Consider the following 16,952-nt stretch of genomic DNA (forward strand, 5'->3'; position numbering starts at 1 on the left):
ATTCCAATAAGGGATTTTGGTACTTATATGTTAGTTGGGCGCCCACTTTAATTAGTATGCTCATTCCCCCCCGCCCAACTAACATATAAGTACCAGGATTTATTTTACAGCAGTAATCAGGGGATTGCCAATGTTGGTACATGTGATGTAAACTTTTAACATATTACATATACTGTAAGAAATTGATAATATGATTTGCTTATTCAAGAAAAAAAAGATAATTTTTAATAACCATTTTGTTACAGGGGATTTAAAAAAAAATACTATCATTTATGTTGTTTCAGAAAGAAGCTGCTGCCAGTGTTGCTGTAATATTGCAGGGGGTATTAGAAAAATATGAAACATTGCAGGTAAATATTAACATGGAAAGCTAAAATACTAAGATATGTCACAAAATCTATTAAAATATAAATACATTTCTAAAATACAGACTACATTTGCTAAATGATTATTATTCATTGTTCTCATTGTAATAATTTTGCAAATGTATCTAATAGATTATTTATTTATCATACACCTACAACTGACATAAATTGCTTTTTGCTATTATTGCTTTAAGGTATGAATTACAGTAGGTGCTGGTGCAGCCTCGCTGTTTAATAATGGCTTGACTTACAGTATATTATGCACATAAAAAAGACAGTATGAAATAAATCATATGCAATTCTATCACCTGGGAAGGTTCTGGATGGCTCAAGGGCACAGACAATTGCAGAATATCAAAATGAAGAAAATTGGTAAAGCTGTCAAATAAGTTTAAATCAGCAAACCCATGAAGTAGAATCTTGGAACTTACCATTTTCCATGGTTCGTTACTTAAGGTTGTTAGTAATGATTATAATTCTGTAAAATGTCTTAAATTACTATAGCAACCACAGTCAAATGGTACAAGTCATATAATCTCTTTCTGTTCTGTCATATTCTTTGTTCAACTCACCCCCACCCCTCAATGTCACAGAATATTCTGAAGGGCATTGCATAATATGTTGACATCTTTGTGATTATAACAATCATATTTCTTCTTATTTATAGATTTTGAATAATTTTTAAGACATACAGTAGATATGTTTTGTATATCAAAAACATTTCTATTACAAGACAATACAAAAAAATAAAACTTATACATACATCACAAACTGACTACCTATATGCATTCATACATATTCCAGGATAAATATCATATATTTCTAAAAGGGATATTGCATTCTCATTAAAAATTTGGAAGAAATAATTTCTTACTCTTTATTTATACATTCTCAGATGGCGCTCTCCTCCTGTTCAATATGCCTTTTCCAAGTATTCAATTTCTGAATTCATTTATTATCCATCCCGTCAGTTGTCTTCATTCTATAAGCTTCTATAAGTTTTCAGTATTGAACAATTGTTGTTTTTGTTGCTATAAAGACATGGTTCAAAAATGATGACAATAATATTCTTTAGAGAGATTTTGAAAATGAGATAACTATTTACAATTTATCAGCTAAGAGAAATTCAGATGCATGCTTATAAATATCTTAGTGGTTATTCAGGAAGGATCTTAAAAGCAAAATCTTCAGGTGTGTTCAAAATAAAATGTATATTGCAGTGTAAGGGGTACATTTCCTAAGATGGGAGTTTTTATTGAAGATGGGATGTTGCCCTTAGCAACCAATCAGAATATATCTATTATCTTCTAGAAGGTGCTAAATAAATAAGATTAACAGTATAATCTGAATGTTTGCTATGGGCAAAATCCCATCTTCAATAGCACTTCCATCATAGTAAATTTACCCCTAAGGGCTGTTTCACACAGTACGGTTCCTGCCGCACGGTGAAATCCCGTACGGTCAGGGAGCCGTGCCGCACTCAGCAGTTGTGAATGGACACTATTGTGTCCATTCACACGGGACGGCCACGGCCCGGCCGCACGGCTGCAGCCGGATCCCCCCACTGGAAGGGACGGCTGCCGGGCTGTGGCCATCCCTGCCATTATAAAATTCTGAGTGCGGCGCGGCTCCCTGACCGTACGGGATTTCACCGTGCGGCAGGAACCGTACTGTGTGAAACAGCCCTAAGAGTAAAGCAGCCAGTATTTCCCTGCACTGAAACAAAATAACTCACCCAAGTCTAACAGTTAAGCATGATTTTGCCCTTTAGAGAAAGATTTTTCTTTTCATATCCTTATTGAATAACCCCCTTCATTTGCTATTTATAAACACAAAAGTGGGATTGCTGATTTTAAAAAAAAAAACTGAATAACTATGTATTCATTAGTTGATTATTTTCAGTATATGTCAACCTTTTTTCTTGTCTCAACCTTTTCTCAATGTCCATCTAGACCAGCAGTTCTCAAAGTGTGTGTCCTGAAACCAAAGAAGGTTCCGACCTTCTCAGCATGGGGTTGCGACTCCATGTAGCTGACCATCAGGCTGATAACTTCTCTGATCTCAGTCAGTGATTTAAGGAGTCTTAAAAATCTGTTCAATTGTCTGTTAGACTCCTCACATCATTGTGTGCCTCCACAATGCTGCTGTGAATATGCGGTCTGATGACTACCATGTGATGTGAGGACCTTCTGCAGTAACTTGAGGACCCCTGACCTAGTCCATATGGACCTTTTTCATGTGTGGACCTACTGCCTATCATCCAATAGTGGTCAGCCTATTGACTGTCGACCTAGACACAGTTGACTTAATAATCCACACCCCCCACTATCTGGGTAATGCCTTGATTTCCCATTATTCAGCCACATAATTGTAGTGTGTTTAGTTTGTGCATACCCCCCACATTAGTGGCAGTGGAGGAGGGACACGAGAGTGCACCATAAGGGGCATGGCTTCATGGTCAGGCGGAGTGGCCTATATCTGTAGCACTCCCAAATGAGGGGCATGGCTTCTTGATCAGGGGGTCTGACCTATGTCCTTGGCACTTCTGTGAGGCCACCCACCATTTTTGGCACTTTTTTGGGGCATGGCCTGTGCTGAGAGAGCTGCTGGCAATGCCCCACATCAACCCTATGCAGTAAAAAAACACTGTGCACATGTGCACAGTGTCTCTTCCCTGATGCTCTGCTAACCAGAGCAATGGGTATTAGGGGGGACTCCCAAATACCCCCTTCCCCATAGTGGGATAATGCCGGTCCTGGACAGGATGCGGGATCATCTCAATAAAAGGACCATTGCTAGATATGGTTTGTGTAGTGTGTACTAGTGTGTACCTTTAGTGTTAGAGTGTGTTTGATGTTCAGAAGACATATACTATATAAAACCTGATTTACTTGTATAACCTAAGGTATGAGTGGATATTTATGCATAACAAATATGGCATACAATAATGAAAGAATGTTTTATTACATTTGCAGAACAGCGCTGAAGCTGAGAAACCGGCAATCCAGAAATGTATAGCTTTCGATTTGATCCGTTTATTGGTAATTGTAATATACTCTTTAGTTAATTTAATTTAAAGAATAACATATATGTATAATGTTTTGTAGAAGATACACCTAAAAAATAATGCAACATATACAGTATGATTTAATATGTCATATGCACATTGTATATTAGATCATATTGTCATTTCAACATATAAAGTATAAATTCTATATTTTCCCAGATACAGTAATACTTATGTTGGAATAATAAAATCAGTACATGAAGAAACTTAAAAAATACATATCATCATATTAAACTTTATCTCAAAAGTTTAAAAAAACACTGTACAGTATATTGTCATTTTTATATTTTGTTTTTGTTTTTTTTACCAGAAATTATTATCCCTTGAGTTGCAATATCCACTGCCACAGCTTTTACGTCTCTTGGTAAGGTTCTTTTTATATACATATATAAAACATTTTTTTTCATGAATTACACAAGAAAACAATATCTGTAGTTCTATAAAATATTGAATTTAAATGTAATGTTAAATGGTGTTATTTTACAGATTCTAACATGTTATGTTTATTTTTATCTATTGTTACGGTCTTTGCTAGTTATCTTTATTTAGTGGCAATCAAGGCCACTTAGGCAGATAGCAACTGCCTAGGGGCTCTAGAATCTGGGCGGCACCAGAGTCAGAGTATCACAAAATTTAGTATGACTCTGAGGAGTGCAGGATGAGTGACTGACAGTCGGGATTCTGACAGTCATTTCTCTGACCTCGGAATCCCAATATGTTGTAAGCCGACAGTCATAGCCCTGACTTCCACGTTCTATTTTCCCACATGGGGGTCCACGACCCACACAGAGGGAGAATAGAATAGACAGCAAGCACAGCTTGCTACTGAGCCCACAGCTCAGGCTCTATGACAGTCGGGACTCTGATGTTGGAGAAACGAACATCGGAATCCTGACCGTCGGTAACGTATACCATACCTGACTCAGAGATACATCCTTGTCAAACTTAAAGCAAATGGCAGGTGTGGGACCTCTAAAACATCACCTCCACACTTTTCACCCAACTTATGAAATGTCAACGTTGGTGTGTGGGTGGTGGGAGCAGTAAGCTGAAGTTTTGCCTAGAGTGCCATAAAACCTTGCACTGGCTTTGGTGGTAATATACAGTATTATCCAATGCTACAAATCATAGAGTGCTTAGAATTAACATTAATTTAGTAACTTTTACATGCATTGTTTATTTTGTATAATGCACATGTGAAGTCTAAAAAATGACTGATAAATAACAAAACGCTAAAGTAAGCTGGATGGCATTTAAGCATGTTCCTGACATGGTAGCATCTAATGAGATCTACTTGTTGTTTACTGTAAGATAATGCAATACTGTGCATCTCAAGGGGACTTCCTGACCCCTTTATTTCTTGAGATCCTCCTACTGTATTTGAAGCTGCAAAGAGGAGCACCTGCCAGTCAATCCAGCTTGCCCCCAGTGTTACAGACCTGGCAGATGCAATGAGGAGCAGCTGGTGCCATTAATACTTACAATAACAGAACCCCAGCAACCAGTGTTTTATGTGCCATGTATGAGTATTAGCAGTTTTCTACTATATTTAAGTAGTATTGAGTGTGTGACCTTTATATGTTTTTATATTTTTATAAAAAAATATAACCATTGATGGCTCTTCAAACCATTAACATGTACATTATTCTTTCAATGCCATTGATGATGGCACACCATCTATGTAAGAACTCGATGTTAAGAAATGATTGTTGATCCTAGCCTGGTGGCAGGAGTCTGCATATGGGAAGAACTTGACCTTCAATGGCTAAACTAGTGATTTGTTTATAATGTTGATTTTAATTGACCAGCTACCATTAGTATAGCTATCATTGGCCATAACTCTAGTACACCATACATAAATTGCAAGTGTCCCCATAAGCAACATAGAAGTCTTATCTTTATACTACTAATTGTATTACAATTATTTTAGTGTGACTACAAAAATTGATAGAAATATGTGCAAATTGTGTAAACGTTGACACAATTGGCTAACAAAAATCATTCATTTTTTAAAAGATTATCCAAATGTAATAATTTTCATGTTTTTATATTTTTTAGGAAATACCAGAGGAGGCTATTGGTTTTATATTGGTAAGTGTTATACATATAATAATAATAATAACAATAATAATAATAATAATAATAATAAAAAAAAAATTAAAGAACATACTCTCAACATAAAAAGGAACTAATCTTTAAACAAACTAAATAAAAAAATATTTACAAAATATTTATTTTACAAGTGCCCAATATACTATAGGCCAATCTATAAATTAAAGAATATTGTAATTCAATTAAAAGCATGTCTAGTATTTGTTTTCAGTGCCATCCCATATATTGTGACAAGTGACTATTGAATTGTTCTCTAAAGAATATATACGTCTGTGTTTATGTAATATTGTCCTCCTATACCAGGGGTTATCTTATGTTGGTTTATGCATAGTTACTATCTAGCTTTTGCAAAGAGCAGAAAGAGACACTGCATCAAGGGGGTTGTGTAAATAGTATATGTAAATATGCTATATAGAGTTATTAGGGGATGCAGTTACCATCCCGGCGGTCGGGATCCCGGCGTTCAGAATCCCGACGCCGGAATCCCGACCGCCGAAATGCCGACACTTTCTCCCTCCGTGGGTGTCCACGACACCCCTGGAGGGAGAATAAATTAGTGTGTCGGCATTTCGGCTGTCGGGATTCCGGCGTCGGGATTCTGAACGCCGGGATCCCGACCGCCGGGATTCAATACTGAATCCAGTTATTAGTTTACTAGAATTTGAGCATTGTATGATATAGTAATAATTAACATGCAGAATATAGCCATCATTTAAATAACAGCATACAGTAAAAGTAGAAAATGATTCTATTGTGTTTCAAAGTGCTGCTGTACACAGAATATGGGATGCACTACTGTATGTATGAAAAAATCAAGTACAATGACTGTAAGGAGCAACAACTGCTTCTGCCATCTTCACAGTGCCGCCATACAAAAAAACAAAAAAAACAAAGAAAGGGTTTAGAAAGTCCCAAGGCACTGTCTAAAAGTCCATGCAGCCTCAATGTTGATAGAGGGTCACTGGAATACCTCCTGGAATGTGCAACTGGAAAAAACAGTGTTGATGGCGCTTCTGCATTCATTTTTCTCATTTAAAGCAAATACTGTAACTTGTATCATATATTCACAGAGGTTATTTCCCATTAGTTACTTACAGTTCCATGTTATATTAGAAATAAATTACTGATAAAATGGATGCAATATAAAATAAATAATAACAATGTATACTAAACTTAATTTGTGTTTCCAGAATGGCCAAATTGACCAACTATTAGAAAAATTACCAATTTCTTCACTTTTGGGAACAGTTACTACATTGGTGGTAAGTTGACAGTACAATTGTTTTAACTGTTCATTACTGTACATTACAATGATACTGTAGCTATAACTTTACCACATCACATACAGTAGGTTAACGAGAGCTTCCATGGTTTGTTATTTATTTAGAAAAATATTATTTACCTAAAAATTCTGTAAGCCATATTAGACTATAAAATTAAATATTAATATGGTGAATCAGTGGGTACAATGTTTGCCTAATATTTAAAAATTGCCACCAAAGATTTATTTAAAGACCCCATTTAAAGATAATGATTATATCATATCATCTATCTAATTAAACCAATGCTCCATACCATTTGAAATGTTTTTGTTTTTTTTAAACTTACCTTTAATTGGCTGCATTGATAAATAAACACAAAATGATTAGTGACTATACAGTATGAACATCATGTAGTATACATGAAACTACTGTATGTTAAAAAGGATATTGAGATCCCAGGGCTTGAAAAGCCATCAACCAGAAGACTGACAATGACATTTGGTCAGGATCCCAACACCTATATATATTAACCCAATCTAACCCTCCCTACCTGCATTCTAACTCTAAATCTCCCTTCCCCATTAGTGTCTAATCCTGGCTATAACCCCCCCCCCCCCCCAGCCTATTCTTAAGCATACCCTCTTAGGGCCTTACCATAACTTCCACCACTACAGTATAACCCTAACCCTACTACAATGGTTACATGTACCCCCTCTTCCTACACACAGGCCCTAATCCTTACCACCACAGTTTATAACTATCAGGATGCTGATATTTGTAATCCCAGTACCAAAATTGTGAGAAGTGTTGGAGTTCCGGTGGCGGTCCTCTAAATAGTGCTGGGTAATCACCAGCATGCTGACTAGAATCCCATGGCAATTCTTTTGGTCTAGAGACTAAATAATAACTGCCACAATTTTTTTTATATTTTCAAATGCCACATAATATTATATCTAATTATATTGCTAATTTGTTGGTTATAATGGGCTATCAATTGAAGGGATCATGACAAAACACAAGTTATATACAATGACAATAAACAAATGATTAGGGTGATTGTATCTAAATAATTTGAGAGGTTAGAGGTGTATTACAGAATGCAGCAGACAGGGTCAGCGACAGGGGGTCAAGGGGAATGTCTGAGCCGGGCCCCAAGGGTCATGGGGCCCCAAGGATCAATGGGCACAAAAGAAAACTTGCAACTCATTTTCTTTGTATTATGTCTGCTCTGCCACAGCGTTGGAACAGACAATAAATATCCCAAGTATCCACCCGGTTACTCATCACTTGGTTTGATCCTGCTGAGAGTCATGATGCCATGGTGCTGTAACATGCGGGTCCTTCCAATCTGATGCCGCAGAGGAGCTGCACTGTCCCCACCCCTTAACTCCAAGCCCCAGTCACATACAATCCTCTATGGGAGAGAGTGCGGCCATTAGCACCCGCACTGAACTTCAAACACCAATTGCTCTTGAAACACTGTGGGTGTTTCAAGAGCAGCTCTGCAACGTTGTCCATTGGGCTACATTGCGTCCTGCTCCGTAGACAATTGACTTGCTGAGTTTATTTGACTTTCATCTCCCTCACTTATCTTCCTCTGTAGTAAGCTGGTCCCTAATGCCATCACCCCCTTCTCCCCCAATCACTAGTCCATTGTGGATATTGTACTTAATGCAAATGGAGGATATCTCCATTATCTTCATAATTATGTTCATATGTGCTCAGATTTCCTTAGGACAACCCCACCCTTTTGCATGCCACCAGTCCATTGTGTTCCATTCTGATTATTTATATTTTACCAGTCTCAAACAACCATCATAATTTGTTTATGCTTCTGAAGCCCACAAAACTGAATAGAGGGGTCTCCAATCATGGATAGAAGTACTGTAAAAAAATACAGTGTATTCATGAAATATATACAGTGGGCATTATGTGTAAGTAGCACTACAGGGGGCATTATGTGTGTAAGCGGCAATAGTGGGGGCATTATGTGTGTACGCAGCACTACAGGGGTAATAGTCATGCCCAGGTCTATCCTTATAGCCCCCATAAACCAGCACAAGCTGCTGATTAACAGGGATTTGCTTTACCTTCTCCAGACAGCAAAAGCATAATCCCTGAAAGCAGTTTAGCTTTCAGCAAAATACGAATGGTTATGAATGGGATTGGACAGAATTGCCAGTTTTTTGAAACTGAGAATTCGGCAAATGGACCCAACTTCTCAATACTTCTATGGGTAAAAATAAAAGGGTTAAAAAAGCAGATTGGGGTCCACCATCTTGAGCATAAGCAGTTCTGATTTCCAAAATACAGGGAAAAAATTATGTATATTATAAAAACGTATATTTTAAAAATTCACATATTTTAAAAATCAAAACCGGACTCTTGGACATGTCCTGGATCCAAAAAAACTGGTGAAAAAGAAGTAGGGGTCCCCTGCGAATTTTAAATCTGCCCTGGGCACCAACAGTCAGTAGGTTAATGCCACAGCCAGAGAACACTTTTATATAGGTCCCCTGGCGGTTCCAGGGGAAACCACTGACTGGTCAGCCCTGGCTGGGGTCCCTGGGGGGAACACCTAAACCCCCCCCCCCAGGGCACCCAAGGGCCAGAGCTATCCCCAGCACCCCAGGGTGGTGGATGTTGGGTTGATAGTGGTTAAAGTGTAAAAAGCAAGTTAAGTAATGTCTATAATAAAAACCACAAACATAGTGAAAGTAAAGTTTTATTTACATACATGCACTCATACATACATATTTACACACACACTGTACTTACCTATGTTCCCACAAAGATAAGTTCCCTTGTCCTATAGGTCTCCATAGCGATCTGCAAAATATACTCCACAAAACCCAGAGTAAGTCAGTCCTCAATGTTCCATGTAGGCATCCACAGGGTTAAAAAAAATACATGACCCAATCCATTTAGAATGCTGCTTCTCAGCTTAATTGAAAAGGATCACACAAACACCAGTCAATGGGAATCCCATCAGCTAATCAGCTGCAAGCTCCAGAGTGACGCTTATTAACCTTGGGGATACCTCAAATTAACTTTGCGGTTAGACTGATTTGCTGGTTCCCATCATAGGAGTCAATGTTCTTTTCATAACATTGACTCCTATGATATGAACCACCATAGAGGATAAATGTTGTTTTCGTAAAATTAACTTCAATGAGATGTGGCCAAATAATCACTGGCAGAGCTCCTCTGAAACTTGCAGCTGATTGGCTGAGAGGATACAAATTGACTGACATCAGAATGAGCTTTATTGGCCAGGTATACTTGCGTACACTAGGAATTTTATTTGGATTGCTGTGCAACAGCCATTTAGGTAACAGTTAAACAGTGACAGTACAGATATACATAACACATACAGTTATACGCTCAAAGTGCCCTGGGGATTGTAGACGCAGGGAACATATATTCACTAAGCTGCACAGCGTCTAGGCAGCCAACAGCGGCACCAATGGTCACTGCTATAACCAGGTAGGTAACAATTTAACCAGAGACAGTACAGTTATCACACAGGGAACACCTACCCGCTGATTTGCACAGTGCCTAGGCAGTCAACAGTGGCGCCACTGGTCATTGCAAACAGCCAGGTAAGTAACAGTTAAGCAGGGACGGTACAGTTTTAGGTTGCTATGCAGTGTGTGAGACAGGGGAGACACAGGGTACATATGGCTATGTGGCACAGTTCCTAGGCAGCCATTTGTGGCTTCCATCAGTGGGATTTCCATCAGTTACATGGAAATATGGGGGAAATCTATAAAAAAAATTCCCAGTATTTCAGGAACCAGGACTGGGGCTGGTTATACTTGTAGCAGAGACCCCATGATATATATATAAATATTACACCTTCTTTTATTTTTACACATACAGTAGAAGCATGCATGGATGTAACTGATAAGTGCATGCTTCAGCAAACATGAATGGCACAAGGCGGTCTAATTGCCAGATACGAATGGTCATAAATTTGCCAATCCTAATGAAGTCTATGGAGAAATGAGGCTGAGTTCTATCAATGGTCTTTTAATTCATACATTTGGCTGCAGCCGTAATTTTCATCTGAAAAAGTGGCACTCAGCTAAATTTGTCCAGTCATAAATTTGACAATCTGTGAGTCCCGGCCAAGAATGGGATTGAATAAGTATGAAGAAATGCCCATTCAATATTCAAAATTGTTCCTGCAGTAGCAGTAGTAGTAGACATTGCTGGGTAAATTTACTAAGATGGGAGTTCTTTTAAAGATGGGATGTTACCCAAAGCAGAAAATCATATTGTATTTATTATCTTCTTGAAGGTATTAAATAAATAAGTAGAATCTCATTGGTTGCTATGAGCAATATCCCATCTTCAATGGAACTGCCATCTTAGTTAATTTACACAGCAATGTCTTCTACTACTACTACTACTACTACTACTACTACTACTACAGCTACTAATACTACTACTACTACAACTACTACTACTACAACTACTACTACTACTACAGCTACTAATACTACTACTACTACTACTACTACTACTACTACAGCTACTAATACTACTACTACTACTACTACTACTACTACTACAGCTACTAATACTACTACTACTACTACTACTACTACTACTACTACTACTACTAATACTACTACTATTACAGCTACTAATACTAATACTACTACTACTACAACTACTACTACAGCTACTACTACTACTACTACTACTGCTACTACTACTACTACTACTACTACTACTACTTCAACTACTACTACAGCTACTAATACTACTACTACTACTACTACTACAACTACTACTACAGCTACTAATACTACTACTACTACTACTACTACTACTACTACAGCTACTACTACTAATAATAATAATAATAATAATAATAATAATAATAATAATAATAATAATAATAATAACTATATGTACTTCTATTTCCTAATTGTTATGCTTGTTTTACTTGCAGGAAGGACTTCTTGCACAACTTGGGCTACTTCTTAAGACACTGCTAGGAAAAACTAGCAAACTTCTGGTAAAAAAAAGGATTTGTTTGTGCTCTTGTGTATATGAAAGTGTATGTGTGTGTTATTTATAAGATAAAAACAATATATATATATTTTTTAATTACTTCATTTTTTTACTATTCACACTATGCAATGGGAGAGTACAGTATATTACAGGTATTGTCTACCATCAAAACCTCACATGTATATGTGTTGTGCTACAACCCCCTTTTAAAAATGGAATTTAGTAGCCACAGAATAACTGTATTTACCAGATCTATTAGTGAGCACCATATGGTGTGATGATGGTGGTTAGAGCACAGAATGAGCAGTGGCTTGAGGACAAAGCAATGCTACAGTACATCAATGTGGTATGTGCTGATATGCTGTACTATATGGGGCTTTTCATAACCCATGTGTGATGAGAAGCTTCATATATTGATTTTTTTTATTCCATTTACAGAATTGTATGCAGTATGTTTCTTCAAACGGTCAAACTTATTCTATTTTTCCTTTCTGTTATTGTGATTATATAGAACATTACAAACTCTATGTAGATTTATTTGTATTACGATACATGTGCACATTGTACCCATTATAAATGTGCCACTTACTCACAGCGCAGCCACTAAGTTGTGGATAGACAGCAGAGCACAGTGCAGTATGCCTCAACTGGAGTGAAATGGCGCCACCATGGAATCTTTCCATGCAATCCAAAACCCATGAGAATTTAATGCTGGGATTATGTTTTGCCTCAATATGGCATCCGAGCTAGTCAAGAAAAAAATTAGCCGCATATCGGATTGAAATTTGGGCACAATCGGATGTCAGGTTATACGAACAGATAATCTCTATTAAAAAAACCTTACCAATGTAACAATAATGTTGTGTACACACGGGGGCGATAGGGGCTATAATCACTGGGAATATGGTGCGCGCTCCCGTTTTCTGCACCATTGTAATCGCTGGTCGCAGGAGCTTGCTCCTGCAACCAGCTAATTACCTCTGCGGCTCCCCCAGCAAAGGTTCTTTTTCATCAGCGACCATCTCTGGTCGCTGATGAAAAGGAGACACTGAGCAATATATTGCTCAGCAATCTATTGCAAGCAATAGATTGCTAGCAATATATCTCCCCCCGTGTGTAGGCACCTTAAGCAACAACATGAGAGAAATAGAAGAAATGATGAACATTGGAAAAAAAACAAATTCAAACAAGGCTGCAATAATACGATACGATATGAAACACAGAAATTGAAGTAATGAACTGAATACTTCAGTAAATGTGAGAAGGGAAATAGGGAATCTAAGATAAAATAATTTCATTTAGTTTACATTAAAATAATATTAACATTTGGTCTAATAATTAGGCAAAAGAACAAAAATTCAAGACCAAAGACTGTAATAAATAATGCAAGACTAACCATGTAATATTTGTTATTGTAACACTTGTTGATTACAATGGGCCGGATTCTGGTGCAGTCAGAACTTTTATGGTGTCACAACTGAGTGATTATCGGTTGACTGTGCATGCATTGTAACCGCAGTGTGCATGCTGCCGCACCAAGGTACCTTTGTAATACCATTCAGACTTGGGCAGGTGTATTAAGCCTGGAGAAGAGATAAACTGAAAATAAAGTGGAGATAAGGTGAAAGGAGTTAAAGCACCAGCCAATCATCTCCCAACTGTCATTTTCAACCCTAGTTCATTGGCTGGTGTTTTATCTCCTTCACTTTATCTATACTTTATCTCCAGTTTATCTCTTCTCTTGGCTTAATGCATCTGTCCCACTGAGCTATCAGCCACAAAGAGGTTGACAGGAGGATTTCCATCACTGAAAATATAATTTGTATAATATCTGATTACATTCTAATGTATTTATTCTTTAACATATGTTTATTTTTTAGGGCTCTACTCTTAATTTGGATTCCTTAAGTTTTGTACATGATACTATCAATCAAGTAATTGAAGTAATCGGAAAAACTGCATTGGGACCTGTACTGAATCTTGTTGATGTTGTATTAAACCTGGTCACTGGACTGTTGGGTGGAAAATCCAGTGGAGGCCTGTTGGATGGCATATTGGGTGGAAAATCCGGTGGAGGCCTTTTGGGTGGTGTGTTGGGTGGATCCGGTGGAGGCCTTTTGGGTGGTGTGTTGGGTGGATCCGGTGGAGGCCTGTTGAGTGGAGGCCTATTAAAAAATCTCCCAGTGGTTGGAGGTCTGGTACAAAATCTCCCAGTGGTTGGAGGTCTGGTACAAAATCTCCCGGTGGTTGGAGGCCTGGCAAATTGAGGTAACTAATCTATAAAAATACACATTATAAAAATGCACATCTAATGTTTTCTATGAGAAAGACCTGCTTTATCATTTCATATAATCAATATGTGATACATTTACTAAGATTACCATTGAAGAAGGGATGGTGCCCATAGCCACCAATCAGATTCTACTTCTTATTTATTTAGCACCTTCTATAAGATAATAGATATAATCTGTTTGGTTACTATGGGCAACATTCCATCTTCAATAGAACTCCCATCATAGTAAATTTACTCCTTTGAATTGATGAAGGTAAAATAGCCAGCTTAGGGTAGTGACATAAATGAGCTTACCGCTGGAAAATAAAATGGATTAAAAAAAATATTTATTCTATTGGATTGATCCCAAAACTGCTTTGTTATAACCATTGCAACTGAGAATGCCCTAAATATAGGACACCAAAATAAAGACTTGTCCTAGATGGTAGTTGAAGGCAGAACTACAATATAATACTATTTATGAAATAAAACTCATCTGAGAGTATGTGTAAAATATTAGTCTTAATATCCACAAAGTCTATTCATTTGCTTTGGGTCTGAAATAACAATGTAAAAGTTTTTGGGGTACATGGCTTAAATACTATAATAAAGCTCGCTTCTGAAATTGTATTCATTTTAGATCTGTGATGACAAACAAAATCACAACTAAATCAGCAGAATAACATTTATATTCTTATCTAAAATGTGCATATATGTGTGTAATATACTTGAAAATACCAATAGAGCTTTTTGTTTCACTTTGGATAAACAAAAGTATTGGAAGACTGTAATTGTGTTAGCTCCAAACCATGTTGCTCTAACACAAAGTTGTCAAGATTAATCCCTTAAGTGGTGGGTTTTCCTGGGGAAGGACAAACCTACCAGGGCAGGGTTGTTCTGCCCCAGAAATATTCACCAGTGAAAGGGCTGTCAACTGTTCTTCTGCAGCAGCCCCTTCTCCCCTGGGGCTGCTCCTGTCGCTTCTTACTTGTAGCCACCGCTCATAGCATTCAGTCATTCGTGTGTTAGGGTACCCAAACAAACAGGTGCTTGAACGGCCCCAAACATCTGTGAGGTGCTACAGAAAGGATTGAAGGTGAATGACATATGGCAGGGGGGGTCAGGCAATGGGGGGTGGAGCGTTGGTGCCAGATTGTAGTGCACCAGTGTTGTGCCGCTGGCGATACCACTGCCACACCCCTAAATATCAATGGCATGCCTCAAAATTTCCAGGAGAACCCTTTCTGGCAGCGCATCTCAATCTGGAAAATTTCCGTGCATACCACTGAAGTGGTTAATATGACATTATCCTCCATATCACAGGTGCTGTCTGTTCCATCATTACAAGAAACACAATCTGTGGGTTATTTAGACCTGATTGCTGATGTGCAAATTCAAAATCTGTTTGATTATCAAATGACTGCGCCATATGTATTGATCAGTGCGTGTATGCGCGATTCAAAGTCTATCTAGCAAAAATATCTATTCACAAACCCCATGGCAATTTTACAGACAGGAAGTCAGCTTTTAGGGGCGTAAATCTGCAATGTTCTTGGAGTGTCTGAAAAGCACAGGTGTGCTCAGGTGTTTTAAGGAAGGGTGTGTGATGTCAGTGCCAGTGCCATTCTATCTCATTTGCACAGACTTAGAAAATCATTTAGTGGGGAGTGAATTGCATATGGATCTGAGATGGGGGAGTGGATTGTGAGATTTACGCAGTCTGGGGTGCGCTATGTACTCACAAACATCTGTAAATTTGCAGATGAGCGATTATGCCTGAATCTGGTCATATATCTGTAAAAATGTCTGTAATATTGCAATATTCAAATGCTAATACTACGGTTTTTATATTCTTTTTTAGGTGCTGAACCCCAGTGAATTCCAGTTTCATGGCAGAAATATGATTTATGGTCATACAAGGGAACCTGCTTATCTATCATATTAATCAAAATAATGTCTTTGAATTATATAATAATATGTAGAGGAAATGTAACTTCTGTATTTGATTTTGAGACTTTTTTTTTCTTAATAAATTTGATTCTAAGCAAAACTTTTCTAGTGTTTCCAAAATTATTGTAAAATTCTAGGCACGGGTCTCTCAAACTGATGCCTATAAGTAGCCTAATGGGGCATACACATGGGGAGACTACAGCCCAATTTTAAGCGATCTGATAAGATCGCTTAAAAAAAAAGCACGGATAGCTCCATGTGTACACCCGCCATTGTCGATGCTCGGTGCCGCACTTCGCTATCGCTCCACTAGATTTATACTGCATGCAGAATACATCTAGTCATTGCCAGTTTTCTGTCACCATAGAATACTGGCAGTGACAGATCTCTCAGCACATATCACTGGTGCATCGCTGTGAGCTGACCGATGTGTGCTGAGCGATCTGAGAGACACTACATCATTCAGCACGGAGGCTGACTCTCCCAATGTGTACGGGGCATAACAGTCAAGGTTTTAAGGATATTAATTCTTGTACACAGATGGTATAATCATACTGGCTGTGGTACTATTTAAGTCATACTGTACATTTCTTAAAACCTGGACTATACAGGTGCCATGTAAGATGATTACTGTACTGTATGCGAGAAAAAGAAAATACTGGCTTTAATTAAAAATAGTTATTTGCTACAGTTACCCAAAGTTAGCCAGAACCAGCACTGCTGGTGTCAAATTGAGTATTATTCTTCTGAAATCTCTATTATTGTCTTTTATGAATCATACCTCTTTCAGACATAAGAGGTCATTCTGATTTGTATGCTCCCCTGCACATTTGCACAGGGTAGCAATGTTTAGCTATTGCGCATGCGCATAAGCATTGATGCACATGTGCAGCTGCTTT

The 16,952-nt window shown here is 37.9% G+C and overlaps 1 protein-coding gene across 1 annotated transcript in view; it reads left to right on the plus strand.

The window, feature by feature from the left end:
* The window catches only part of LOC146072958 (uncharacterized), a 50,715-nt gene extending 34,675 nt beyond the window's left edge, over nucleotides 1-16,040 (plus strand). Inside the window, exons 6-13 of the mRNA XM_083180130.1 lie at nucleotides 285-350; nucleotides 3,341-3,406; nucleotides 3,743-3,796; nucleotides 5,491-5,523; nucleotides 6,735-6,806; nucleotides 11,770-11,835; nucleotides 13,712-14,099; nucleotides 15,965-16,040. Of these exons, the coding sequence (XP_083036256.1) occupies nucleotides 285-350; nucleotides 3,341-3,406; nucleotides 3,743-3,796; nucleotides 5,491-5,523; nucleotides 6,735-6,806; nucleotides 11,770-11,835; nucleotides 13,712-14,098 (744 nt within the window). The 3' untranslated portion in view covers nucleotide 14,099; nucleotides 15,965-16,040. The remainder of the gene's footprint in view (nucleotides 1-284; nucleotides 351-3,340; nucleotides 3,407-3,742; nucleotides 3,797-5,490; nucleotides 5,524-6,734; nucleotides 6,807-11,769; nucleotides 11,836-13,711; nucleotides 14,100-15,964) is intronic.
* The last annotated feature ends 912 nt before the right edge of the window (nucleotides 16,041-16,952 follow it).

The sequence above is a fragment of the Crinia signifera genome, chromosome 4 (genome assembly GCF_055691185.1).
Source record: "Crinia signifera chromosome 4, ASM5569118v1, whole genome shotgun sequence".
Classification (NCBI taxonomy): domain Eukaryota; kingdom Metazoa; phylum Chordata; class Amphibia; order Anura; family Myobatrachidae; genus Crinia; species Crinia signifera.